This window comes from Podarcis liolepis (genome assembly GCF_965112155.1).
Source record: "Podarcis liolepis genome assembly, chromosome: 8".
Lineage (NCBI taxonomy): Eukaryota > Metazoa > Chordata > Lepidosauria > Squamata > Lacertidae > Podarcis > Podarcis liolepis.
The window spans coordinates 63,458,158-63,486,044 of NC_139560.1; the positions used below are offsets into that span (position 1 = coordinate 63,458,158).

Here is a 27,887-nt window from a genome sequence, read left to right on the forward strand (position 1 = left end):
ATTTGCGAGTAGTTCCGCTCGGTTGCGTTGAGTGTCTGGGAAAAGTATGCCACCGGTACCTCTCTTCCATCCGGGAGTTGGTGTCCCAGGACAGCGCCAATGCCATAGGGCGAGGCGTCGCATGCTAGCACCACCGGCAGCCTCTCGTCGAAGTGTGCCAAGACCGAGTTTGAGACAAGTAAGTCCTTGACTGCCTGGAATGCAGCCTCTTGGCGCTGGCCCCACACCCAAGGGGCCCGCTTGTCCAGGAGTCTGTATAGGGGCTCTGCTACCGCCGCCTTGTGGGGAAGGAAGGAATGGTAAAAGTTCAATAGTCCCAAGAAGGCCTGAAGTTCAGTTTTGCTCTTGGGCGCTGGGGCATCACAGATGGCCCGTACCTTGTCCCCAGTCGGGTGAACCCCTTCTGCGTCCACCATAAATCCCAGAAAGTCCACCTGAGGCACTCCTAGTAGACATTTTTCCCGCTTCACCTTGAGACCCGCCGTCTGGAAACGGTGCAGAACGGTGCGGAGGCGGTCCTCAAACTCCTCTGGTGTGGGCCCGGAAATCAACACATCATCGAAGAAGGGGGTGACGCCAGGAATCCCTTTAAGGAGTGAGTCCATTAGATTCTGGAATATGCCTGGTGCCACACTGACACCGAATTGCAGCCGCTTTACCCTGAACGCTCCTCTGTGCGTCGCAATCGTCTGTGCCTCTGCTGTGGCCTCATCTACTGGCAGCTGTTGATATGCTTGGGCCAAGTCCAGCTTGCCAAAAATTTTCGACCCAGCCAGGGTGGCAAGGACATGGCTGACCACTGGCACTGGGTATGCATGGGCCGTGAGGGCCTTGTTTATGGTACATTTGTAGTCTGCGCAGATGCGGACCGAACCATTAGGCTTGACGGGTGTAACGATTGGGGTTTCCCAGGGGGCATTAGGCACCGGCTCCAGCACTCCTTGCTCCACGAGCCGGTCCAATTCCTCGTCTATACGGGGTTTCAGGGCGAACGGGACCCGGCGGGCCTTTAGCCTGACCGGTCGTACTGCAGGGTCAAGCTGTAGCGCAATGGGGGGGCCCGTATACTGTCCCAATTTCCCATCGAAAACCCCTGGAAATTCCTTGCAAATGGCGTCCACGTCCACTTGTAAGGTAGTGTGGTTCACCCCGGTGATGGCTAGCCCCAGTGGTCCAAACCATGCCAATCCCAGTAAGCTAATGTAGGGGCCCTTGACCACGAGCAAGTCCAGTTGCCGCGTCCGCCCTCGGTATTGCACCCTGAAGGTCCCCACCCCCATTGTGGGGACCTTACGTTTCTGGAAGTCCCGGAGGGTGAATGGGGCCGGCCTGAGTTTGGGACCCCCAGTAGGACACAGTTTCCTTAAGGTCCTTGCCGAGATTATGGATAGAGTTGAACCCGTGTCAAGCTCCATGCGGCATGGGGCCCCCTCTATCTGTACCTCTACATAAATTTTCTCTACGTTGGGGTGGGGCAGCTGGTATACCTGGCAGTCCGTGAGCTCCGTCGAGTTGCCTTGGTGTGTTGGGCCCCGGGACCTGGGGCTCTTGGATTGGTCATCTGATGCCTGGCGTCGGGAGGGCCGAGCTCGACACACCCGGGCGATGTGTCCCAATTTTCTGCACTGCCTGCACTCTGCGTTGCGGAAACGGCAGGTCCTCCTCTCGTGACTTTCCCCGCAGCTTGCGCAGTTCCCTCCTTCTCGTCGAGGCAGCTGTGGTATGTGGGCTGCTTGAGTGCGCTGCTGTACTCGGTGCACCTCCTCCCTGTCAGATCCTGAGTCGTTGGTGAGGTCTTCATGGTGGACCCTCGGTTGGGGTGGCAGGCTCGGCCGTGCCTCTTGCGTCGACCTCTCGGCAGCTTCCGTTGCCAGGGCCTCCTCCAGAGCGACCTGGAACGTTAGGTCCTTCTTGGCGTAGAGGCGTCGTTGCAGCTTCTCGTCCTTCAGGCCACCGACGAGGCGGTCACGAAGCATGTTCTCCAGCTCTGAGAAGTTGCAGAACCGGGCAGCTTGGCGGAGAGAGGTCACAAACCCAGTTATGGTTTCCCCAGGGGCTTGTCGCTTTGCATAGAAGGCATTTCGACGAGCCACCACTGAGGGCTGCGGCGAAAAGTGCCCCTTCAGCTGTTCCATTATTGTTTTGTATGGAACAGTAGCGACGTCTTCAGGTGCAAGGAGAGCCCGGGCGATTTCAAATGTCTCCTCTCCGCAGATGCTGAAGAATATCGCCCTCTTCTTGGCGTCTTCTTCATCGGTGACCCCTTGGGCTTCTAGAAGGAAGGTGAAACGGGAGGCGTACGCTTCCCAGTCTCCAGATGCTGGGTTGAACGGTGAGAAGCTGCTGTCGGTTGCCATTCTGAGTTCCTTGTGTCCCGGAGCTGAAGCCTGGATACACGGTGCGAGGCAGCGGTGCGGCAGGTGGCGGTGCTGTGGTGCTGTGTGTGGCAGTCAGCTCAGCGGGATCCCATCCTCGTCGCCAGTGAAATATACTCAGAGTCGCAAGGTGATTTCATGCTCTTTATTCAGCTCATAGTGGTGAGGAGGAATGAATAATAGTCCCCTCAAAGTATCTGCTTATATACATTATTTACACAATGGGCTGCACATGATTGGTTAATTCTGGAATTCTACTGTAAGCCAATCAGGTTGTGGATTCACTTATATCTGGAGCATGATTGGGTAGTTCCTGCCAACCAATCATACTGCTGCATTGTTCTTGGACCAATCGGACTGCTGCATTCTGAATCCTATTGTTCTAGGACCAATCAGACTGCTGCAATTTGGATCCTATTGTTCTAGGACCAATCAGACTGCTGCAGTTTGGATCCTAGTCAACTCAGTACATAACAATCCTAGAGTTGGAAGGAACCATAAGGACCATCTAGTCCAACCCCCTGCCAAGCAGGAAACCTTTGCCCAATTTGGGGCTTAAATTATGAGTCTCATACTCTACCAACTGAGCTAGGCTGAATTGTTGTTGTTGATGATGATGATATTTATCCCCCGCCCATCTGGCTGGGTTTCCCTACCCATTCTGGGCAGTTTACAGCAGATAAAAAGTTGTAAAAACTTTTCTTTTGTTAGCCCAAAAACAAGGGAGGTCCCAACCAAAGAATGGCAACTTAAGCTGACAGAAAATGCAATTTAAGCTTGCAGACTTAACATATAGCATAAGAGAACAATAAGAACATACTTTCAGAGAAGAAATAATTGTGTACACCTGGAAACGTTGGCAGCATTAAGCTAAATCCAGCAGTGTAAATTAGTTTTGATGGATGCAATAATGGAATATTGAACGGTTTGGTTTTTGTAAATTATGCAGGGATTGATGATGTGCAAAAAGAACCGTGGAAAGAGAAGGGTAATCACTGATATTTTAAGGATGTTAAAATGAGCATTTTAAATTGTAAAACAGAAAATTTAATAAAAATTATTTTTATGCATGTGTGTGTGTAGTAAAACATAAGGCATTAAAAAATTGAAGAAGAAGAGGAAGAGGAGGAGGAGGAAGAGGAAGAAGTCTAGACATCAAGGTGGTGGAGAAGGATGAGGGGAAGCATGCCCACAGCAGCGCCTGGATCCCTGGAAAGGTCTCTAGCTCGATGCGCGCAGCAGGGCCGACGTGGCTCGCGCCTGCCCCGCCCGCGCAAGGCAAAGGCAGCGCCGCCAGCTCCCGCTTTGAAAGGCCGCTTCCAAGCCGCGGCGAGCGGCGCCAGGCGGAACCACAAGAGCGCCGAGCAACCAACCCGACGCGCGGCGGCGGCGGCTCGATGAGCTCGGCGCTCCCCGCCATTTTGCCCGCTTGAGGGGGAGCGGCGGCGGGGGCCGGAGCGACGGTGTCCGGCTGCCTGCGCTCCTCTTCCCCGCCGCGGCCCCATCCAACCCGCTTCTGCGGGTTCAGGTACTGGCATGGGCGCGGGGGGGGGGGAGGAGGAGGCAGCGGCGGGGGGAGAGGGAGGGCCGCTTCCGGGAGGGCATCTCCCGAAGTTGGGCGGGGAAGGGAGAGGCTGAGCCACGCCTGGCTGGGGGGGGGGGGTCCGCGGCTGTTTCTTCTTGCGGCTTCCTCCTCCCGCGGCTGCCCTACAATCACAGAAGGGACCTCCAAGGGTCATCTAGTCCAACCCCCCTGCGACCCAGGAATCCTTTCCACCGCCGACCCTGGGTGGCCTCGAACCACCAACCTTCTGCTTTAACAGCCAGAGGCTTTCCTCCCTTTCCACACCTTTTATTTGCAAACAGCATTTGTTTTTAACCATTTAAAAACATTGCATTTTTAGGCTTCAGCTCTGAAAGAAACAGAAGCGATTTCTCTATTTACAAAGTGTGAGTCGCGTTTATTTTGTTTGCTTGAAGGTGTAAAAGGATTTAGCATTGCATTTTCAGGCTTATGCTCCGAAGGAAACGGAAACAAAACGGGTCTTGCTCCGACGCGGCTCCTCTCCCTCCCTGCAGTCCTGTTTCCCATGGAGAGATTTGGAAAGGGGCAGGAGGGCAGGAGGGGTGGGTGGCTTCAGTCTGGAGATGGTTTCGCCAGCTGCTACCTCTGTGAACCTTCCCTTTCGGGCTTAAAGGGAGGTTGGCTGATCAGGAATTCTAGATTTAGTGTTGTGGTTAGGAAAGTAGAATCATAAAATTGTTGAGTTGGAAGGGATCCCTAGGGTCATCTAGTCCAACCCCCAGGTGCGCTCAAGCTATCAACCTGGCAAACAGGTGCACTGACCCATAAGTAGCTTACACTCAGAGTAACTTGCGCCAAATGGCTCTGGGCTGCCCCTTCTCTTGGGAAGAGTTGAGGAAGCTGCTTTCGATTGCCTTAATGAAAAAGTAGCAAATTGGTTTGTGATTTGTTGTTGTGTTCTTACTGTCTGAGTGGGAAAGTGATGGTCATCATCATCATCATCATCATTATTATTATTATTATTATTGCCTTGGCACCAAAATAACTTGGCTGGCTGTGCAAGGTTGGCCGTGGAGACACCATTTGCCACTCTGCCTCAGGCAGCAAAATATCTTGGGCCAGCTCTGCAGCCACTTCTGAAACCAGGGTGCATATTGCCTTCTATGCAATACTTAACATTTCCTGTTTCATAATTTCATGACAGAAATTCATTCCCTTCCCAAAGCTGGTGCAAGGAGTGGAAACTGCAAAGCGCATAAAAGATGGTGCTTTTCTCCTGTGGATCGAGAAGACCAAGAGCACCACCCCTTGCCTGTCTGCATGGCAGCGGCAAGGCAAACCAACTAGTTTTTTTTTAATTTTGTGAGGGGTGGAGAGACCGTTGGGCGGCTCTATCCTCCACCTGTCTGCCACATGGCAGCAATGTCCTCTCTGCAAAAGTGGAGTGGGTTCCTGGGCTCCATCCTTCAGCCACCCATTCAGGTGTGCCTTTTTTCTTTCTGAAAGGGTTGGGGGAGAATGGGACTTTCATTCCCTCACCCTTGCTGTATGGCAGCTGCAGGAGGCAAGGCCAGATGTCAAAGGAGAAGTGGGCTAGTCAGAGTGGATTGGGGTGGTGCGGTGGGCGGGAGAGCAGCAGGTAGCACCAATAAGCTTCTCTTTCTTTGAAAAGATGGGATGCAAAGCAGCGGCAGATACGCTTACAAGTCACTGTTGTTGTGTAACTGGGTTTGCACCACCGCCAGCTGATTCTGAATGGGCCACACACATTTTGCGGGTTGAAGAAGTGGGGAGGAAAACAACCTGTTTCCTTCCAGTTATTTTCCTGCCTCCTTCCGCCCATACATTTGCCCTGAAATTTCTACCTGAAATCACAGTGCCAAAGCAAGATTGGAGCAAAAAAGGGGGGGAGGGGCGATGTGGAGATAAGAGGAAAACAGTTTGCTCCTTTGCAAAGTGTGTGTGACCCACCAGGATCCATTAGTATTGGAGGAATGAAATGCCTCTGATCTCCTCCCTGGGACACCCCCCCCCCCACATTCACATGAAGTCATGGTTTGGCATTGCATGACCTGTGAACCAGTCCATTGTGCCTTTTAACAACACTGTAACAAAATGAAATATGCCCACTGCTACATATTATTGTTGGGAAAAGGCACATTCTTTTCGGTTGTTAAAGCAAGGAATTGTGTCATGGTTGATGTGTTTGGCAATCCGAGAGCCATTTCTGCCTTGCCACAGTATAGCCACACCAGATTGAGACATTCCTGTAACAATGGAAGGACAATAAGAGCTATGTGTGTATAAAACTCTTAATTTGATGGTGGAGGATATTTTGGTGAAAACATTCGTTCCAAATTACCTTTAATTGAACATGCATATTCAAGATTTGCTTGCAGCCCAATCCTAGACACTAAGAAATGACCTGCGAGATTGAGTTCTATGAGAATTACTTTCAGATAAGTAAGAATTGTAGCCCAGTATTGATTTCTTTGCCCTTGTGCACTTTACACCACCCATTTGTACTTACATTTACATTCTTACCAACGACTGTTATATGTATATGGGAAAACATTGGGACAATAAGTTTTATGTTGCCACTGAGCTGCATTGCCTCTCTGTTTCCTTTAGAATGTATTTTTTTTTTAATCAAAACATTTTCTTGCCACTTTTCTGGGCAAATACCCGTCCAAAACAGCTTACGACAAAAGCAACAAAAGAGAAAAAGAAACAATATTACAAAAAAAACTTGTTAAAATTGTATCTCTGTTTAAACATGTTTCATTGTTGTTGAGAGACAGAACACAAAGTATACAAAGAGCTAGCATCCTCTTCATAGAAACTTAAAATTATAAAGTTGGAAGGGACTCCCTTCAATGCAGGAATCTCAGTTAAAGCATCCAAGACATCTGGCCATCCAACCTCTGCTTTAAAATCTCCAGCAAAAGAGAGCATACCACGTGCTGAGGAAGTCCATTCCGCTGTCAAACAGTTCTTACTGTCAGAAGGTTCTTCTTGATGTTTAGTCAGAATCTCCTTTTTTGTAACATGAATTCACTGGTTTGGATCCTACCCTCTGGAGCAAGAGAAAACAAGTTTGATCCATCTTCCATGACAGCCCTTTAGATATTTGATTTAGCAGCAGCCAAAAAAGGTAATGCTATTCTAGGCTGCATCAACAGAACTCTAGCGTCCAGATAAAGGGAAGCAATAGCGCCACTCTATTCTGCCATGGCCAAACCACACCTGGAATACTGTGTCCAGTTATGGACACCACAATCTAAGAAGGTTGTTGACAAGTTGGAATGTGTGTGACCAAGGAGGGTGACCAAAACGTGTTGTCAACAGGTGGTGCAGAGTTTGTGCAGAGTCCCTGCCACAGAAGTGATTTGTGGTCAACTCTCACAGGGAAAAGTGTTCATTCCTATGCCAGACACCTTTTCCATAATAAATTAGTTGACCCTTCTCGGTCAGTGGTAGAGCACCTGCTTTGCTTGCAAAAGGGCCCAGATTACATTTCTAGATAGGACTGGAAGAGAACCCTTTCTGAAACCCTGAAAACCTGCTGCCAGTGTAGACATTGCCAAGCTAGATGTACCAACAGTCTGACTCAGTTAAGGCAACTTCGTATGTTCCTATCACACACATCTCCAAACATGTATTCTCTACTTTTTATAAAAAATATGTGATCAGACTTGGAAGATTTTTAACCCTCCATCCAAGATGACAGGTATTCTGATTTTTTCAATCTGAAGCTATGCCCAGTTTGGCACATACAGAGAATTTATCTGTTTTTGAAGAGCTGCTAGCCAGACTTCAGTAAGCATGCTTGTGACAAGGACAAAGGAGACAAGTGAAAAAAGATTTTTGGGGGGAGAGTAAATGTGTTGATACATGTTCTATTAAGATGTGTTCTCATTTCAAGAGATCCATTATTTAATCATCAATGGCAGCTGTCAGTTTAACACATCCGCAAATGAAAAGCTTGGTGTTCCTTGTTTTTGAAAGAACAGCTGAGGATTTTTCTGGCAACTTGTGATCTTAACTCTGGAAAAAAGAAAGGGAAAAAGCATGGGGAGGAATAAGTAGAGCGGTAATGCATTCAGTTTGTAAGCATTGTGATGTCAACACACGCTGAAGACACACAGTCTCCACTTGGATCCATTTTATTGGGGGAAGGCTCTCTCAGGTGGAGAAACACTTACCACAAAGTAAAGAACTATAAAGGGGATACTTCCATAGATAATCCCCAAATGCATAAAGTTGCATTTTACTAGTATATCCAGGCAAATGAAAATTAATTACTAACTTCTAGCTAAGCTGCTGATAGGAACTTTTAGAGAGCATTGACTGAACAGTATGTTTAGCCTGAAGGTGCAAAACAGAAAAAAAACCCTGTCGTGTAACACAGTTAGCAATTACCGTATTAAGTGTTTTGAAGCAGTGTATGACTGACAAATTCAGCTAGGCATTCTGTTTAATAAATACATTTTTTATTGCATATGTAGTTCCTTACTTTCTATCCTGTTTCTTTTACTCAAGACACCTTGCAAGAAAGGTCGCATACAACAATGTTTAAATTCTCATTGTTTATCCTGTACTCAGAGATGAGAATGCACACATCGTTTTGGTTTCACAAATTAAGATTACCATTTTATAGTAGCAGAGCAGGGAACTCTCTCTATCCAGCATCTATGGAGGCACATGGGATGCCCCTGCCGCAAGTGTATTTTAACAGAAAGATGGCTGCCGCAGCAAAAATTATAACTGATCTTAAATCTACCCCCACCTTTTTAGCGAATCCAAGGTGGGTGTGCTTTCAAGAAGAAGGAAGTGTGCTGGTTTCACATTTGTTGAAGCTTGATTTTTAAGCAGCTGTGTCAAGATTAGCCAACAAAATTGGGAATTGTCAAATTTCCTGCCTATAGTCAGTCTTATATGAATTCTGCTGCCTCTGTAGAATCAGGATCAGAGATTTTAGTCCTATAGAAAGAATGGTGCATGATTGTTTACTTGGTTGGCATGGCGGTTTCCATAATAATGGAATTTTAAAAATCCTTCTACAAGGATATCAATCTAAGAAGATTGATTCAATTAAAATTAAAATTGTGCTTGGAATATGGGACTGTTGTGGTTTTCATTTGAATGCTGTCATGATTCAGTCTAAACTTGTTTCTTCCAGCTTTCAAACAAACATCAAAGATTTCATCGCCACCGAATGCAGCAAGCTAGGAATCATGGATCTGAAATTCAATTCCTCTCGGAAGTATGTTTCTATCAGCGTACCTTCAAAGTCCCAAGCTATGTCGCCACACATCAAATCAGTAGATGATGTAGTTGTCCTTGGCATTAATCTCAGCAAATTTAACAAGGCTACCCAGTTTTTCATTTGCGTTTCTGGAGTCTTTCTGTTTTATCTTATTTATGGATATCTGCAGGTAAGTGTTGTAATTCACTGCTTATGGTAATGTTTGTGTTTTCTTCTTCAGAATAATGTATTACTCAATAAAATTCTATTGTAATCTGTAGTGGCTTGATGCAGATATGAGGGCTTATTTTCTACTGTTACTTAATTTATTACCTGTCCATCAACCAAAGGTTTCATGGTAGGCCACAGCACTTTGAAAATGCAATTACAGTGGTGCCTCGCAAGACGAAATTAATTCGTTCCGCGAGTTTTTTCGTCTAGCGAATTTTTCGTCTTGCGAAGCACGGTGTCGGGAAAGTTTTGAAAAACTTCAAAAATCACCGAAGTCTTCAAAAACCTCAAAAAAGACTACCACACCGCGTTCTATGAGTTGCTCCTCGAAGTCAAGTCGCAACTGTATTAATGGTGTTAAGAAAAAGGAAACAAACTTGCAAGACGTTTTCATCTTGCGAAGCAGCTCAAAAAACGCAAAACCCTTTCGTCTAGCGAGTTTTTCGTCTTGCGAGGCATACGTCTTGCGGGGCACCACTGTATCGAAAACAGCTTAAAACAAATTACAGCCACAAGAATAGGGTGGGTCCTAAAAATGTCAGTGTCAGTTGTCAAAGTCCAGGGTGAAAAGGTATGTCTTCATCATACAACAGAAAGCATATAAACAATATAGTGGAGATGCCACACACACACCTCTTCAGGGAGGCAGTTCCACAATTTAAGCGCTGTCGGTGAGAATGTCCTCTCCCACACTAACATCATCCTGAATGTCTTGAGGGCAGTAGAACCACGAGATGTCTTCCATCTAGCCAGACCCAGATCTTAGCTTCAGCTGGCAAGACACAACTTGGGACCTGTTGTCCTGTCTTCACATACACAGTGATGGGGTCTGAACCGGCCATGAGTAACAAGAATTAGATTTGGGAATCTTGGTGTATGGAATGGAAACATTAAATTGATGTGCAGCTTCAGTAAAATCTCTCAAGGTCATGTCTGAGATAATTAGGGAAAGAGATTTAAAAGAAAACACCAGTAAAATGTGCCCATAACAGAGATATACACCGAATAATGTGTACAGTGCCATAACAGAGATATACACCGAATAATGTGTACAGTTCTGGTTGCCACATCTCTAAAAATATACCATCAGCTGGAAAAGTTGGAGCAAAGGGTAATGAAAATAATAATAATTTATTACTTTTACCCCACCCATTTAACTGGGTTGCCCCACCACTCTGGGCAGCTTCCAACAGAATATAAAAGAACACACGAGACCTAAGGCATTAAAAGCTTCCTGATACAGTACTGCCTTCAGAGGTCTACGGAAAGTAATATAATTGGGTTTTGATATCTGAATGGAGGGCATTCCACAGCACGGGTGCCACTACTAAGAAGGCCCTCAGATGGCCTTAACATCTTAGTAAAGTTTAAAATGATTTAATGCTTTGTAGTTGAGGGGGGAAATATGACAAGGGGATGGAGGGCATGATAGGAGTTTATAATGTTATGAATGGTGAAGAGGAAGGACAAAGAAAATTCTCTTATAACACTAGAACTTGGGATCACCCAAGGAAACCGGTTGATAAGAGTCAGGACGGACTAAACAAAGAACTTCTTCACACAATGCATAAATCATATAGGGAATTCTCTACAGCAATGATGGCGATGGCCAGTAACTTAGAAGTCTTTAAAAGGAGTTTAGACAAATCCAGAGACATAAATGGCTATATGATAGCCAAATGGAAGCTCCATGTTAGGAAGCAGTGTGAATCTAGATGCTGAGGAGCAAAGAGTTGAGAGTGAGCCTTATTTGTCTCATCAGTTTTAGAAATGGATGGACTCATCAAGTAGGGTTTTTCTTATGTACTTATGTGATGCTGGAGTCTTGCATAAGAGGTGAATAGATGAAGAGTACATTTCTCTGAATTTAAAACCCACTCAATGGGCCAACAAAATAGGATATCTAATGCTGGTGCTTGCTTTTCACACTGATGTTCAAAAACAAAGTACAGTGGTGCCTCGCAAGACGAAAAGAATCCGTTCCGCGAGTCTCTTCGTCTTGCGGTTTTTTCGTCTTGCGAAGCAAGCCCATTAGCGGATTAGCTCTATTAGCGGCTTAGCGGATCAGCTGATAAGCGGTTTAGCGGCTTAGCAGATCAGCTGATAAGCGGCTTAGCAGCTTGGAAAAAAGGGGGGGAAGGGGGGGAAAACCCGCAGGAACTCGCAAGGCATTGTCGTCTTGCGAAGCAAGCCCATAGGAAATTCGTTTTGCGAAGCACCTCCAAAACGGAAAACCCTTTCGTCTAGCAGGTTTTCCGTCTTGCGAGGCATTCGTCTTGCGGGGCACCACTGTACATGAATTAAAAACAAGTCAGAAAGAGTATTCAAATTAATACCAAGTCTTAACTTGACAGGATGGTTAGCCAGATTCATTAAGCTAATGATAATTCTGTTCAATATTTTTAAGCTGGGAGGCAAAAAATGTTAAAGCAAATTTCTGAGTAAGTCTAATTTTAAAAGTTAAAAATATACAACATGGTCACATAGGCAATGTTTTAAATATAATGCTTCTCTGTTTTCCCTCTTCCAGGAACTGATATTTTCAGTGGAAGGTTTTAAACCCTTTGGGTGGTATCTTACATTAGTGCAATTTGGGTTTTATTCCATCTTTGGACTCATAGAACTACAGCTTATTCAGGACAAAAGGAGACGGTATGATATTATCTATTTAGCCTTACTTTTTCAGATTGTTATGTGGGTTAAATTTGATTACCTATTTAACCAGAAATGATTTGTGAAGTTGAATTGGGGCAGGAATCAGTCAAATATTATTTCTAAACCTTTTGTCTGATTTAGTAAGATTCCATAACAAAGCCCATGGTGTTGACTTGTGGAGTTGTCAGCCCAATGAAAAATGAACATGAAGTAGAATTTCTCTCCCTCCCCACTTAATGTGGGGAGTTACTTTAAGATCACTTAATTGGCACAAATTTTAAAATTAATAAAAACATAGCAACAGATGCATACATTTCTCATTTATTTTATACTGAAAAAGAGAATCATTTTTCTTTGTGGCTTTTATAATCTGTTCACATCACATGCTAGATGTCAGCTGATTCCAGAGTTTCTGAAATATTTGAGTAGTGTTACAATGGAAACTCCTGCACAAAGGCTAGGATCCAACGGACCGTATGGGGAGCTTCCATGCATGAAACAGACCTTACTGGTCACAGATCTCCCATCCAGTAACTCCTGAGAAGTTACTCCTGAAATCTGGAAGACCTGTAAGAGCAGCCTTCCAGTTTGTTCCCAAGGTCGCTCAAAAAAGAAAGTCAGCTGTTGATGTCCCAACTCTTCTTTGGGCATTTTTTTTTTCTAGAGCTGTATAGTAAGTAGAGATCAGGGGTTTGAGGTTTTATATTATCTGAACCTACAGGAAAGCCAGTATTCTCAGGACAGTTATTTTGGATTAATCCCACTGATTGGTACAGAATATGTTGTATTCTGCATGTCTGTGTAGGGCAATGAATGAAAGGCATGAAATAGCATGCTTTTATATCTTCCATTTTAAAATAGAATAAATCGCCAACATAGTGGCAGTAAGTGATAATACAGTAGTTAAGTTTTCTGGTTTATTATATCTAATTAAATAAAAAATAAATTCAGATTTCAGCACTATTTTGAATTCCATGAAAAGTCACCAGTTTGATTATTAATCTTTACTTGCCACAATATTAAAGCCTCTCTTTTAGTGTTGACATTTGCTCCCCAATACAGAGCTTCCATTTATATTTTCCAGGATCCCAGGCAAAACCTACATGATAATAGCTTTTCTAACAGTGGGGACAATGGGTTTATCAAATACCTCCTTAGGATATCTGAATTATCCTACACAAGTCATCTTCAAGTGCTGTAAACTGATCCCAGTTATGATAGGAGGAGTCTTTATACAAGGTATGCCTTATTCTTGCTATTGAATGCTGTTCATTTCAGAAAATAAACTTGTAAAGACCCAGCAGTGGTTTATTTTCTCTTCCCTTAACCCTCTCTATCCATTGCCTCACTGTAGAGGTCTTAAGTTACTTTGAAATCCTGGATTGATTTTGAATTTGAGTCAATAACCAAAATGAATCAAAACAAAACTGCAAAGGAGGCCTAGAAGCAACCTGTAGGGTGGAGAATCTTAGAATGTGATTGGGAAAGTATTTTTGATGCATTCCTGATTTAGACTGTCCAAAATGTAAATAGCTGGTAATTGAGGCAGAATTATTATCTGAACTTGCATTGAGTGTCTCTTGAGACCTATATTCCTCCACTACTCACTCTCTCTCTCTCTCTCTCTCTCTCTCACACACACACACACACACACACACATCCCGTTTGGTGAAAGTGGGTGTAATTCTATTGTGTTGAATTATTTTTGGGGAGGAGAGGCAAGTAAGTCAGACTTTTTGTTTCTTTAAGGATATGACCAGAGCCTTCATTTTTTGTGCTGATCATGCTACACCTCAGCCACTGAATAAAGGTTAACACTGCAGGGTTGAGTCTTGTTAATGCTTTTGGGGAGGCTCGTGGTGGGGGCTTCACTTTGGAAAAAGTTTGACATTTCTTGCCTGAGCCTAGAATAATTTATCTACTAACTCCGTTCATGAAATCCCCAAGGTGCTGCTGCTTTCATTTGATGGAGAGAGACTCACTTATATGGGTTATTTTTACTGTATGGGAAACCTAGGAAAACCGCCCTTTGAATTGGCATTTTAGTGCAGCTGGCTAGTTTTTTTGAATTTGGTTATGGCGAAGTGAAACAGCTGAGAACAGTAGTAATAATTGTTGGTTTACTTAATGATAATGAAGTTAGATTTCAGAGATTGATTTCAGACTTGAAATTCTCTTTACTTGTTAAACTAAACATTCTAGGCTCAACACTTCTTAATACCTTTGAAGCATCTAGAATGGGAGGTGAAACATACCACCTGCAAAATTTCAGTATCCACATGCCCCAAGATTTTAGACATCTTTACAAAACTATATGTTAAAAAGTTTCAAGTCTGGCAGAAAACGTATCTGTAGGCCACCTATTTTGATACTAGGTGTCAGGATATTGCCACCGAGGGCTGGTTCATATGTTCCTCCATTGGCATGGTTGCTGTCTCTTCATTGCTACGTCACACAACAGTCCAGCAAATGAACGTACCATGGAGACAAAGGATGTTTCTCATGCCAGTACGGTTGCACCTTGGAAGTCGAATGGAATCTGTTCCGGAAGTCCATTCAACTTCCAAAACGTTTGGAAACCAAAGTGCAGCTTCTGATTGGCTGCAGGAAGCTCCTGCAGCCAATCGGAAGCCCCGTTGGACGTTCGGATTCCAAAAGAAGGTTCGAAAACCAGAACAATCACTTCCAGGTTTGCGGCGTTTGGGAGCCAAAACGTCTGTGTTCCAGGGCATTCTGGATCCAAGGTGTGACTGTACTCTGGGCTCCCAGGGAGGGGGTGCACTGACGCAGAGTGTAACTCCATCCATGCCTTCCATTGGTTCTTTTTATTATATATGTTACTGCACCAGTTTTGAAAAAGACCACACTCAAGCAGCAACAAGGTTGATAATGAGATTTATGATTTGGCCCCAAGACCTTGAGTTAGGCGGTGAATTGAATATTTGTTTACTTGCTGTGTACTCAGTACCAAATGAACTGAAGAATTAACTCTTCCATCATTGCATGGTGTCAACTTCTCCCTTTTTTCCTGCACAGGAAAACGTTACAATATTGCGGACGTTTCTGCTGCAGTGTGTATGAGCTTGGGCTTAATATGGTTTACTCTAGCTGACAGCACCATTGCACCGAATTTTGACTTAACAGGTAAAATATTTAATGGAAATTCGTACTCTGATAGGAATTGATGTGTTTTTGGAGAAGAAAACTGGCGTATCTCCAGCTGAGCCAGGCTGGGGGACGTACACTGGCATAGACCACCTGAGCTGGGAACCTGCTTGGCTGAGCTAGAGATCTGCCATGTCCTAACTCTCTCATCCCAGTGGATCTAGGATTATGGATCTAGGATTAGGACTGTGCCGTAAGAGCCACTGAGAAAATTTCCGTAGAGCTTCTCGGTCCAGTATATCTGAAGGAGCGTCTCTACCCCCATCGTTCTACCCGGACACAGGTCCAGCGTCGAGGGCCTTCTGGCGGTTCCCTCACTGCGAGAAGCCAAGTTACAGGGAACCAGGCAGAGGGCCTTCTGGGTGGTGGCACCCGCCCTGTGGAACGCCCTCCCACCAGATGTCAAAGAGAAGAACAACTACCAGACTTTTAGACGACATCTGAAGGCAGCCCTGTTTAGGGAAGCTTTTAATGTTTGAGGCATTGCTGTATTTTAATATTTGGTTGGAAGCCGCCCAGAGTGGCTGGGGAAGCCCAGCCAGATGGGCGGGGTATAAATAAATTATTATTATTATTATTATTATTATTATTATTATTATTATTATTATTGTTTATTATTAAGGAGAAATTCCTTGTTGATTTTACCAAAGAAAAAGAAAAAGCTGTTTTCATAATGGTTGAAGAGGTTAGGTTTGGAACCCATTCCCCAAAAGGAATGCCAGCCAGCCATATACCCTTTGGATTCTGCTCACAATATAACAGAATGCTGTACTTTTCCATACTGCATCCTAGCTTTATTTCTTAATTAAAATTTCAATTTTAAATTAGACTTTTCCTGATTGTTCAATACTTCACTTGCAGTCAGCCTGGGAATATACTTCTGCATGCAGTTTTCTATGTGGAAAATAAAAACTAAAAAGACAGGAAAATGAGTTCTGCAAAGCAGAACCCTTTGCTGAATAGCAGTCGAACTCCACGACCTTTACAAGATGCATACTTAATGAAGCAGGAGACAATGCACTTTGAGGGCAAAGCTGATCCCATATGTTTGTTTCAAAAAAAAAAAATCTATGTAAAGCCATCGCTTTCCTTCAATGCTTAATATTATCGCTGGTTTCTACATGTGTGTATTTGCTGTACAAAAAAGAGATGGCTTTTAGGACTCTGAGTAATTATAACCAGGGTTTTACTTTACTGCCAGAAGTTGAGCATGTAATGCAACAGGCTTGTATATTTCTACTTTTATCGGTATTATTATTATTTTTTAAGAGAAATGAATTGTCAACCCATTAGGAGATGGAAGGAGGAACATATAATCCATGGATCCGTACAATAAAGTAGCCTGAATGTGTAGGGATGGTGCCAGGTTTTCCTTCTTTTTCTCTGAAGTTTTTGCTTTAACCCCCAGTCTTCATGCCCAGCTGCAATGAAGTTTATGTAAACTGCATTTGCTCATATTTCTTATGTTGACCTTGGCTTCCCCCTTCATCTGTTTTGCCACTGTCCAAATTTAAATGTAAATTCCCTTGAGATAGGGAGTTGGTTTTCTTTTTTCGCTTGTGCTCTAAAGTATTGTGTATATGGATGGTAGGGTATAGAACATGGGTAGGCAAACTAAGGCCCGGGGGCCGGAACTGGCCCAGTCGCCTTCTAAATCTGGCCCACGGATGATCTGGGAATCAGCGTGTTAGTACATGAGTAGAATGTGCCCTTTTATCTAAAACTCATCTCTGGGTTATTTGTGGGGCCTGCCTGGTGCTTTTACATGAGTAGAATGTGCCCTTTTATCTAAAACTCATCTCTGGGTTATTTGTGGGGCCTGCCTGGTGCTTTTACATGAGTAGAATGTGTGCTTTTATTTAAAATGCATCTCTGGGTTATTTGTGGGGCATAGGAATTTGTTCTTTTTTTTTCTTCAAAATATAGTCTGGCCCCCCACAAGGTCAGAGGGACAGTGGTCTGGCCCCCTGCTGAGAAAGTTTGCTGACCCCTGGTGTAGAACAAATAATGTTTACACTACAGCAGGAAATTCATTCTGCCTGTTCAGATGTCACAGTAAAACCAGGGTTGGGCAACCACCAGTCTGTGGGCCAAATATGACCCACCAGATCATTCCCCCTAAATGGCACCACCTTACCTGCCCCCCCCCCGGGCACCATATGTGGGGCAGGTAGAGTGGCAGCTGATTCAGCTACTTGACCAAGTTCCTCGGCTGATAGGTGGTGAGTTCAAGCCTGCTTGGTTTGGCTGCAAAAGTTATCCACTGGGAACCTGTGCATGCAACTGATCCCCACAGAAAGCCACCTTGAATTCCCTCCCTCTCAGCTGATGGGCAATGGAGTTTAAGCCTGCTGATCGGCCGCACTTTGAAACACTGTGCAAACCTTGTGTAGTGCCGTGAAGTCACTATTTTACCGCAACTCTGTGGACCACCTGTGTGGGATAACTCACCTGATGTCATTATGATGGGTGGCGATGCCCACTTGTCAAAAGTGGGGGAATATGAAGAACCTAAAGGTTATCCACCCTTGCACTGACTTATAGTTTAGCATGATATGAACAAATCAAAACAAGCCTTGAGGTTAAACTCTGCCCCTTGTCCCTCCTCCACAAGGAATTCAGAACTGTTCAATTTTGTTTCTGCTTAACTGTGGCTTATTGCATTGTCAACGGTGGCTAATGTTAGCATCACAAGTCAACATCAAACCTAAGCAAACACTTCAAAACTCTTCCTTGTAATTGTGTGAGCAAGGAGCACAGAAGGCAGCTTGATCTAATCACTACGCTATGGTTTTGTTGACATCCCAGTACGGCCGTTGTGTTCAAATTTGCCTTGGGTCCTGCTAAAAAATTATGTGTCTCGAGCAAAATGTTGTGCTGTCATTGTGCTGAAATAAAGTTTTCATAAGTCAGTCACAATGTCAAGTTCTTAACTTGCCTTGCAGTGCATGCAGCCCTATTCCTGGTCACTAAATAATATTAGATTTCCTTTCACTAGTTTATAATCAAATTGTTGTGGAAGCATTTACACTCAAGCTTGTATTATTCTTAGCTGAAGCATTTTTTGAGTTGCATAATTTAATCAAAATTCTTTAAACATTCACATTGTCAAGGGCAAATCTATTTACATGTGACAGCTTTTGCCCAAGGAGACAAAACTGAGCTTTGAGGTTAAACGGAACTTGTAATTTTTGCTGATACAAATGTTAGAAACATAAAAACTGAGTGAATTTAAAGTATTGGCTGTGTGAACAGTATCACCCATATTGTGTCCATCAAAGACTGGAAAATTAGATTTAAGGCTCTTTTAATAGTATTGAAGAACATGGTAAGCGATGTTGTGTAAAAATGGGGGAAATGCAATAAGCCTAAATATGCAGCAATACAAATTCTGTTAATTTTATTAATTAATTGATTTGATTGATTTAACATGTTTAAAATGTTGTTGCACGTCAAGCAGTTGTTGCTTTCTTTGCTATCTGGAAAGAATATATATTGCAAAGTATATCCCTCTAAGTGTTTGTCTGCCCTTCTACTCTTCCCCCATCAAAATGGAGAATGTGGTTGCTTTTGTGTTGTTCTTTGCATCATATGTAAAAAGCGGGTCTTACACAGATTTTAAAAGTGCAGAGAATAAGAGAATGTATAACCCTTGTTCTCTAAACTCCAGTCAGGAGTGCCAAATTGGTCCCATAGCCCTGGCACAGAATTTTGTGGGTGCCCAGCCCCTTCATGGGGAACTTTGTGGGCGCTCAGGCACCCAGGGCCCCAGGAAGTTGGCACCTAATGACTCCAATAGGTCTACATCGGAAGAACCATGGGCGATATTTATTTGTGGCATCCCACTTGCACAAATGAGACAATTCCAGTTTTGGTGAGGAGGAGAGAGAGTTCGATCTGGCAAACAAAAACATTTGCACTGACAGAACAATTGCCTTAGTGCAACAGTGAATTCTATCCATAATGTTAGAGTATGTGCCTATTGCTTTATTTTATGTTATGTCCTTTTCTGATTCCTTGAAGGTGTGGTCCTTATATCCCTTGCCCTCTGTGCAGACGCTGTTATAGGAAACGTGCAGGAAAAGGCTATGAAGTTGCACAATGGCTCCAACTCTGAAATGGTAAATGTTCCCCTTCTATAATTTCATTCGGTTATGGGAGCTGTGGGGCGGAGTTTTGTTCTGTTTCTGTCTACTATTTTAAGTCAGTCAGCCATGATTAAAAAATGTGCATTGCACTGAACCCAGAAGTGACCTGAAAACATCACAAAAACGTTGAGGAATGGGGTGGGGCAGGGGTGGAACAGAGTGTTTTGGGGCTTTGTTAACGGTGTTTCAAATATACGTGATTTCACTTTAGCGTGCGGTGCCTCGGAACATAACCCCCCACGTAAATGGAAGGTTGCCTGTACAGGAATAGTCCTGTCTGGTTGTTGCCAATAGTAAACATTTGTTGCTCTGGCGTAAGTTAACGGCAAGAGAAATTGTGAATTTAAAAATAAGAGACTGGAGCGCAACTTCAGACAGAGTTTTATTAAAAATTAAAAGATTTGTCTTCACAGCCAGCAACTACTGTGTAAATTCGGTAAGGCCAATGCACACAGTTGCCATTTAATTCATGATAACTGTAACTATCATTCAGAACAAGGCTGTATAAAACGGCAGATCTGTTAACCAGAGAATCACCTTGTAAGTGTATATCAATTGCCAGTTGAGGCGTGTTTATCAAGCAAGTTACTCAGAAGCTAATATCTGAGGTTATTGCCTGTATTATACTTGAAAACCGTAACTTTCAAAAGAGATTACATTCTTCCAGCAAAGAGATGTGCTGATAGAGCACACAATATATATGGCGTTTTAAAAATACCATAAGATTAAAATAATTTGTTTTTGTAACTATTCCAGGTTTTGTATTCCTATTCAATAGGTTTCCTGTATATTTTATTGGGACTGACATGCACTAGTGGCTTAACCCCTGCAGTCACATTTTGCTCAAAGGTAAATATTTTTTTTCCATTTAAAAAAGTGTGATTTCCTCCCCCCCCCCCATTCATGTGCTGTTAGATTATTTTTGACCAAATCACATTACTAGGCTTTGCATTCCTGCTTGAACTTTTTTTTATGATGCTTTGATGATTTTCACTGCACTTGATACTTTTCTTATGATTTGGTGGTTTATAAATACTGTAATAAACAAACAAACAAACAAATGTGCATTAAAGTTGTTTCTGTGATCCACTGACTTGGGTATATGTACCCAGCCTCATCAGAAATTACTTTTATTCTTCAAAAAAAATTTATCATTTCATTATGACTTTTCTCAATTTTCCAATGAGAATAAATAAAATCGTGACTGATTTAAGATTTTGTTACTTTGGTTCGGGCAGTTGATTAAAGGCATTTATTTCATTCTGCGGTACCTCGGGGTTTGTTTTGCATCTTCCTCTGTTTAATATTTTGTCTTGTTCCTGCAGCACCCAGTTCAAACATACGGCTACGCATTCTTGTTCTCCTTGACTGGCTATTTTGGAATCTCTTTTGTCCTAGCCCTGATTAAAATCTTTGGAGCTCTTTTAGCTGTGACAGGTACAGTTCATTTTTTTAGTTCATTTTTGAATAGAAGAATTGAATAAAAATCCTGATTTGGGATAAAGCTTGTACATTATTTCTGCTCCGTCTCCTGTTCTTTTGTTCTGTGAATGGTTTAATGGGTTCATGTGGTGAGGGGTAGCGTGTCTTAGATACGTACCGCTTTTTTTGTTTTGATCCAATGCTTCCACCTACAAGACTGCTTGCGCAAATACATAGATCATTGCAGCAGAGGTAAATGTCACCTTCCACACATTTGCAATTCAAAAATGCACGGCAGATATGTATTAAATGGAAAAGAAATGTGTATAAAAGCAAATGAGGTAGAGAAAAGGAAATGATTAAATTATAACATCTCTAAGCTCCTTGACTGTAAATTGGGGGGGGGGGGGGGAGTGTCTTTCATTTTTCCTTACTTCAACAGAATTCCAATTATATACGAATAAGAATTCTGTCAATTCAGTAGCATTAAAGCATTACATTCACTGCTCAGTTATACAGGCATGACAAATATGTTCTCAGAATCAATACTGGAAATAATTTGGTGGTGGGTGGGACCAAATATTAACCTTAGAAAGGGGGTGGGCTGAGAAGCTCTAGAAGGATCCTAGACCCATCTATCAAGCAGATAAAGGTCTTCGTTTGGTTAAAAAGGGGGAGATAAGATATTAAGCTTTATCTTTTTCTCTATAAACTTTAATAAAATTTATTTTAGAAAAATACATCAAACAGACTTCTGGGGCTAGTCTTTGTATATTAAAAGCACATGCTGCCTTACTTTGAATCCATATCCAAGAATTTTCCCTGACAGCATAATAGACTTGGAGAGAATGATCAAATGACCCACATTGGACCAGATTGCACTGGTGAGGAGATGGGTCATTCAGCCTTGTACCCTATAGTCCAGCAAGGGGGGGGCGATGTTTCCACTCCCCTGGAAACATTTCTAGGCGTCTTTAGGTCCAACAGGCAAGGAGTCTGTGTCTGCACTAGGACAGAGAAGGTGAAAAGGATCATTTACCCCCCCCTCCAAGATGTTGGGCTCCAAGCCCCCATCAGCCCCATGGTCAGGGCTCATGGGAGGTGAGGTCCAGACACATCTAGAAGAGCCACAGGATCTCTAATTGAAGGGCCATTAGAATATTTCTGCACTAGGGTCTTGGTCCTAAGCCTTCCCTGGAAGCAGCTGTATATGCAAACCCATTTAGAGAGCAGTGTGTAAGCAAGGATAGAAAGGATTTCCATCTGCCTGATGGTTTCTGAAAGCTGTTGCAGTCCCTTTGACTGGTGCCAGCGCCAAGCATGCTGCAGTATAGTTGTTTAAATGGCACACAGGCCAGTGCTGCATATTACTGCTCCATTTGTCCAGCAGAGGATGCAGTTTTGGCAGCTATACAAGTCTCCACTTTTATACTACAGCAGCTAAAGTGTGGGATTAGGCTGCCCGGTTGTCGGCCTTCATTGAGCCCTGCCATTAGGTAAATGCAGTTAAGAGACCTGGAAAAGAATGCTTTTTCATTTTTAAAAATTGCATAAATAGGAGGAAAAGTCTCCTCCTCCCCAATTAAAGTCGGGCTCCCCTTTTCGTTCCAGCAACAAACACCCGAATAACCTTGGACAAATTGCTTCACCTTCTCGTGCCTCCATTTTTCATTTTTTATAAAATGGGAATAAAATATTTAACACATCCATAAAGAAGTGCTTTGGCTATCCATTGAAGAAGAAGGGGGGGAAAGTTCTGTGTTACTGCTGCGTATTATTTCATTGCAGGGGATTGTGGCAGAATGAGACAGATATACGGTATGGCGAAAGGCTGATAAGACGCCCTATAAAAAAGGCTTCATAACTACAAAATCTTCTGCTCAAGCCGAAGACTGACAGGCAGCCTGAGCAACATAATTTGCTGACCTTGTGCCTGCAGGGGAATTCCAGCATGCACAGTCATAGACCCTGTGAAGTCTGCTTGGGTGTATAGATGCCTAAAGGTGCTGGGGATGAGGAGCTTGCCATGGGCTGGAGCTGTAGTAACCAGCCAGCAATGCTGCAATATTTTTTAGAGCAACCGATCCAGTTGATAGATTGATCATCTGCCTTTTTCCCAGTTAATCAGTTGAATCAGTTAGACAGTAGGTGCCATTTTGAGATACCGAAGGAAGGAAGAGACTTGCAGTTTATTATAGAACCAAACCTTACCACTTACAGTTAGGCAAACTACCTTTAATGCATTTTTTTTTTTTAAAAATCCCTATTGCAATTATGAATCATGACCAAAACAAGCGTAAAGCATAACTGGAAACCTCGCCGATGAAAATGTACTCTTGTCAATTAATACTGGTTCCCCGTAGATTAAGTGACTAAACCTTTTGCTGACTGATCTACAAATTTAAAGCCCTTATTACGTAGTTAGACGCAAGAGATCTCATGCAATGATTTTGGTCTCTCTGGGCGACCATGTATCAAAAATTTTTGGGACCCCTTTAGAAGCACCTTCAAGCATTGCACATCATCATGCCAGCTGAGAGAGCCTGCCATGAGAGCTTTCCTCCAGCATTGGATCAGAGCTCTGGATCAAGCAGATTTTTTGTGTCTCTCTTTTTTAAAAGAGGGTTATGGTTTTTATATTGTGTCTGCAGCCTGTTGAATGTTGATAAAGTTATTATTGGAATAACTTTACCTTGATGCTTTGCTGTTACATAGACCGCACACTGTGGCAGATGTAAAGCAGCACCCATGTGGCCACCACCCCTCTAAATCCAGAGAAGATTAGTAATAAACCAGATGTGAAAACAGTAGAAAAAGTTGGTGATACCTAACTTAAATGCCATTCATTTTGATGGAGCTGAAGTGCAGCTAACTTTCTCTGTATTGGGGGCCATGATGTCAGTCTATTGCAAGTAAATGCAAGCTGCAGTAAGGCGTGAGGTTGTGATTACCGCGTTTGCCATCCTTTGCATGATGCTTCTGTTCTGCTGCATTGAAACTGTATTTTAGTTGGGATGGAACTAATGTTTTAATGGACTTGTTTTCCTTCAGTCACAACAGGAAGAAAAGCAATGACAATTGTACTTTCTTTTCTGTTTTTTGCAAAGCCATTTACATTCCAGTAAGTATCCATCTACATGTATTGACTTTAATTAATACACCTAATGTATATAATGTTGTGATTTAAATGTAATCACCGAACGCATCCTATAAATTTTTTTGTTAATTTATGGCCCACCTGCAGGGATTGTTTATTTATTAATTATTTTCCACTTGTAATCCCCTGTAACGGTTCTAGGGGTTGCTCGTGCGTAGGTTGCTGCCACTCCTGGCTAGGTTACCTGGTTGAACCCTTTCTGTCTGGACAGCCTCTAGCTTTGTGGCTGTCTCAGTCGCTGGCAGAATCCGTCAGTGGGCGTTTCTTGAACTTCTTCCAGCAAAGAAGTTCTTTGACGCCAAGTCTCTGTTGGGAATACTGCCAGGGAGATATAGTCCATCATGGCCCCAAGCCGGCTGCCGGACGTCCATCGATCTCCCGTAGTCACGCAGATCCAGCAATTAGCGACACGAAGCCTCAGAAATAGACTGCCACATTCTAGGGCTCGTGCACACTCTTTATCAGCAGAAAACACAGGCAGAAAGCTGCACCGCAGAAGAGCATATTTACAGACTTTATTTAGCATTGAACAGAACAAAGAAAAACATGACCGTTCTGAGTCAGTGTCTCCGACCGACTGAGAAAACGAAAGGAACAGCAAACATAAACATCCTGTGAACAGGACATGCGCAGACTCTGTGACTCACAAAGCCTGCTCCCTTTTAAGGTGGAACGGAAATATCCTAACAGTCTCCTCCTACTCTCCCTGCGCGGAAGTCTTCTGCGCAGGGAGGGTGTGGGCAGCAGAGTACCCGTACTCTCTGGTCTCCGGCGAGGAGTCTTGGAGCCTCCTCTCCGATTCTCCCATCTGCCCCCCTTCTCCACTGGTGGTACGCTGATTTCCTTCCCCAGCAGATGGGCTGCCTCTCTCCCTACTGGGACCCTCTCCAGCATCCCTCTGGAGCCTTCCCTCCGCCTCTAGCTCCGATGGCAGTTCCCTGACATCCCCCTTTCCTCCATGGAGCCCAAGGCAGCATAGATGGCGCTCCCATTCTCCATAATGTCCTCACAACGATGTTGAGGGTTAGTGACTGGCCCAAGGTCACTGAACTTCCTGGTCAAGTGGGGATTTGAACTCTGGTCTCCCAAGTCCTAATCCTGCATTCTAACCCCTACACCCCATAAGCAAGCCTATGCTTTGCTACACGCACAGTGGGATTTCTGTTTTTGTTCCGTCCTTGACTCGTGTGGGGTGCATGAGCTTAAGACATGAAGAACAGAAACAAGAACAGAACTAAGGGGCACTTGGATAAATTAGTTACAGATAGGTAGCCGTGTTGGTCTGCCATAGTCAAAATAAAAAAATTCCTTCCAGTAGCACCTTAAAGACCAACTAAGTTAGTTCTTGGTATGAGCTTTCGTGTGCATGCACACTTCTTCAGATACACTGAAACAGAAGTAGCCAGATCCTTCTATATAGTGAGAAGGTGGGGAGGGGTATTACTCAGAAGGGTGGTGGGAATGGGTGATTGGCAGATAGCTGAGATGAGCGTGTTGACGACTCTTAACAACTGCAATAGGTCTTACAGGAAAAGGCAAGGTGTGAGAAGGTGAAAAATGGCTTAGTCAGGATAAATTAATTTGATACATAGCTATAAGTGGGAGGTTGTTACATTGTTTGCCAGAAACCCCAAAATTATAAGCCATCATAAAAGCAAACAGACTTTTAAAATGAATTAAGGCCCCACCCAAAGAAGATCTGTGCTTTGTTATGTGTGCAGGAGCCAGCATGGTGTAGTGGTTAAGAGCAGTGGACTTGTAATCTGGGGAACCGGGTTCGCGTCTCCGCTCTTCCACATGCAGCTGCTGGGTGACCTTGGGCTAGTCACACTTCTCTGAAGTCTCTCAGCCCCACTCACCTCACAGAGTGTTGTGGGGGAGGAAGGGAAAGGAGAATCTTAGCTGCTTTGAGACTCCTTAAGGGGGCGTGAAAGGCAGGGTATCAAGTCTTCTTCTTCTTATCTCCTAATCAGTCTTCACCAGGGTTGCCCCACCTCTCCACCAGGTATGATGGGGGGGGCACTCAGTCGCTCTCCATACAGAGATGTAGCTGAAGAGGCTGCCCCCCATAGGGAGCCGCCTCTCTTTTTTGTGTGTGGCATCCTTCCTTCCAGGACCCATACACAGCAGTTGGGATGCTCAAAAGGCAGGCAGTGCTTATTGTCACTAACAGTAAACCTTTATAGGTATAGCAGCGAAGTGTGCACCCAATTTTTAGAGCAAAAACATGTCCTAGCACTCACGAAATTTGGAAAACGCACATTTTGTAATAGCAGTGAACTGATGTGTGAAATAAATGGAAACCTTGTTTCGGAGAGAATACAAATCTGTCTTGCTATATGGCAAGATGCATTATTAGAAGATGCATTATAAATCTTAGAAACATAGGTTGGAAGGGACCGCAAGAGTCATCTGGTCCAATCCTCGGCAGTGCAGGAATATTTTGCCCTACATGTGGCTTGAACCCACAGCCCTGACATTAAGAGTCTCAGCTCTACCGACTTGAGCTACCGAGGCAGATGAATACTTAAGGAAGCTAATTTTTTAGGTCTACCATATTCCTCCACCCCTTTACAAATTCAATTTTAAATTCTGGGACTACCTCTTTGCTTCCTACAAGACCCTTGCCATACATACATACAGTTGCTAATGTGTTACTCCACCCCCCTTTCTCCATTTTAGGTACGTGTGGTCAGGCTTGCTGGTTGTCCTTGGTATATTCCTCAATGTTTACAGCAAGAACATGGATAAACTCAGACTCCCTTCAGTGCGCAGTCTCTGGAATAAATGTACCGAAGAAAAACAGACAAGGACGTTGTCTCAAACGGTGTAGACAGTGGCTTGCGCCATGTGTTGCGCTGGACTGTTTGTTTCTGTACCTTCATTGCAATAGTCTCCAGCTGACTCGTTTTCCAAAGGGAATGACACTAAAACCAAAGGAGTCAAAGGCATTTCGTTGACTTGCAGATGGTGGACATCAGCATCTCTGTGAAAACCCTCTCTTGGAAGAGCTCAGGTCTCATCCTGTGTGGGGGCCCAGTCTGGATAATGGCATTTGACGATGGGCTCTAAGGGACAGTGGTTCTTGTGTGAGCTGTTGAAATCTTCACTCCAAATAGGGCACATAGGAGAGGGCGTGTGTGATTAATTTGGGCATTTTAATTGCTGCTGCTCTTGAAATCAAGTGGGTCTTTGTGTTTTATTGTTGGGATCAGTTTATTTAAATGTAACACTGTTTTGAAACAAGATAGAAACTAATCAGAACCTGATTGACTAAACTGAAAGGTTAAGCCGACGAGGTTTTAATTATTATGCCATAACTTTTTTATTTTTTATTTTTTTTAAAACAAAAAGTCTTAAAGCTTCTATTCCCAATGTTTTTGGTATTGACGGTTTTCTTCTGAAGGAAAAAGCAAAATGAAATTCTCTTCAAGTGGATGGCTTTGAGACACGTTTAAAGGAACCAGCCTCCGGAGTCTATGCATTTTCTCTCTCTCTCGTTGATTCGTAAGGAATGATCCTTCACATTAAAGTATCAAGAAGGTCTTAACTCATTTCCTTGCTACCTCTCCATATTGTAATGAAATGAGTGGGACCTAGGAAAGTAGCTAAAAGAGTGGAGGATGGATTACTTTGATTATTGCATATTGTAATTAGCTTGGAAATGGGCTCGTTCAGTGGAGCGCTTTCTATACTGTGCACTTTAACAAATTCTGTGCCATGAAAAGCTGAATTCCGCAACGTGAATAAATTCTGCACATGTGTGTATTTGCTTGTTTTACGTTCTTCCTTTTGCTTCTGCAAATCATGGGGAACTGTAGTTATGTAAACTGTTCATGCCAAACTTTTACCTGTTACTTAGCTTTCCCTTTTAACTTCTTAACACATTTAAGCCTATATATAGACTTAGGAGCTAGAAGTTTCTTTTAAACAAATATGAAAATTGTCAGGGTGCTGAATG

At 43.5% G+C, this 27,887-nt stretch overlaps 1 protein-coding gene across 1 annotated transcript; it reads left to right on the forward strand.

Moving 5' to 3' along the window:
- The first annotated feature begins 3,716 nt into the window (after positions 1-3,716).
- Positions 3,717-27,694, forward strand: SLC35B3 (solute carrier family 35 member B3). The gene is made up of 10 exons (XM_083519596.1): positions 3,717-3,903; positions 9,083-9,338; positions 11,910-12,031; positions 13,119-13,273; positions 15,071-15,178; positions 19,223-19,320; positions 20,104-20,196; positions 20,673-20,784; positions 23,821-23,890; positions 26,609-27,694. The coding sequence occupies exons 2-10, from the start codon at positions 9,138-9,140 to the stop codon at positions 26,757-26,759; spliced, it is 1,110 nt and encodes a 369-aa protein (XP_083375722.1). The 5' UTR covers positions 3,717-3,903; positions 9,083-9,137; the 3' UTR covers positions 26,760-27,694.
- The last annotated feature ends 193 nt before the right edge of the window (positions 27,695-27,887 follow it).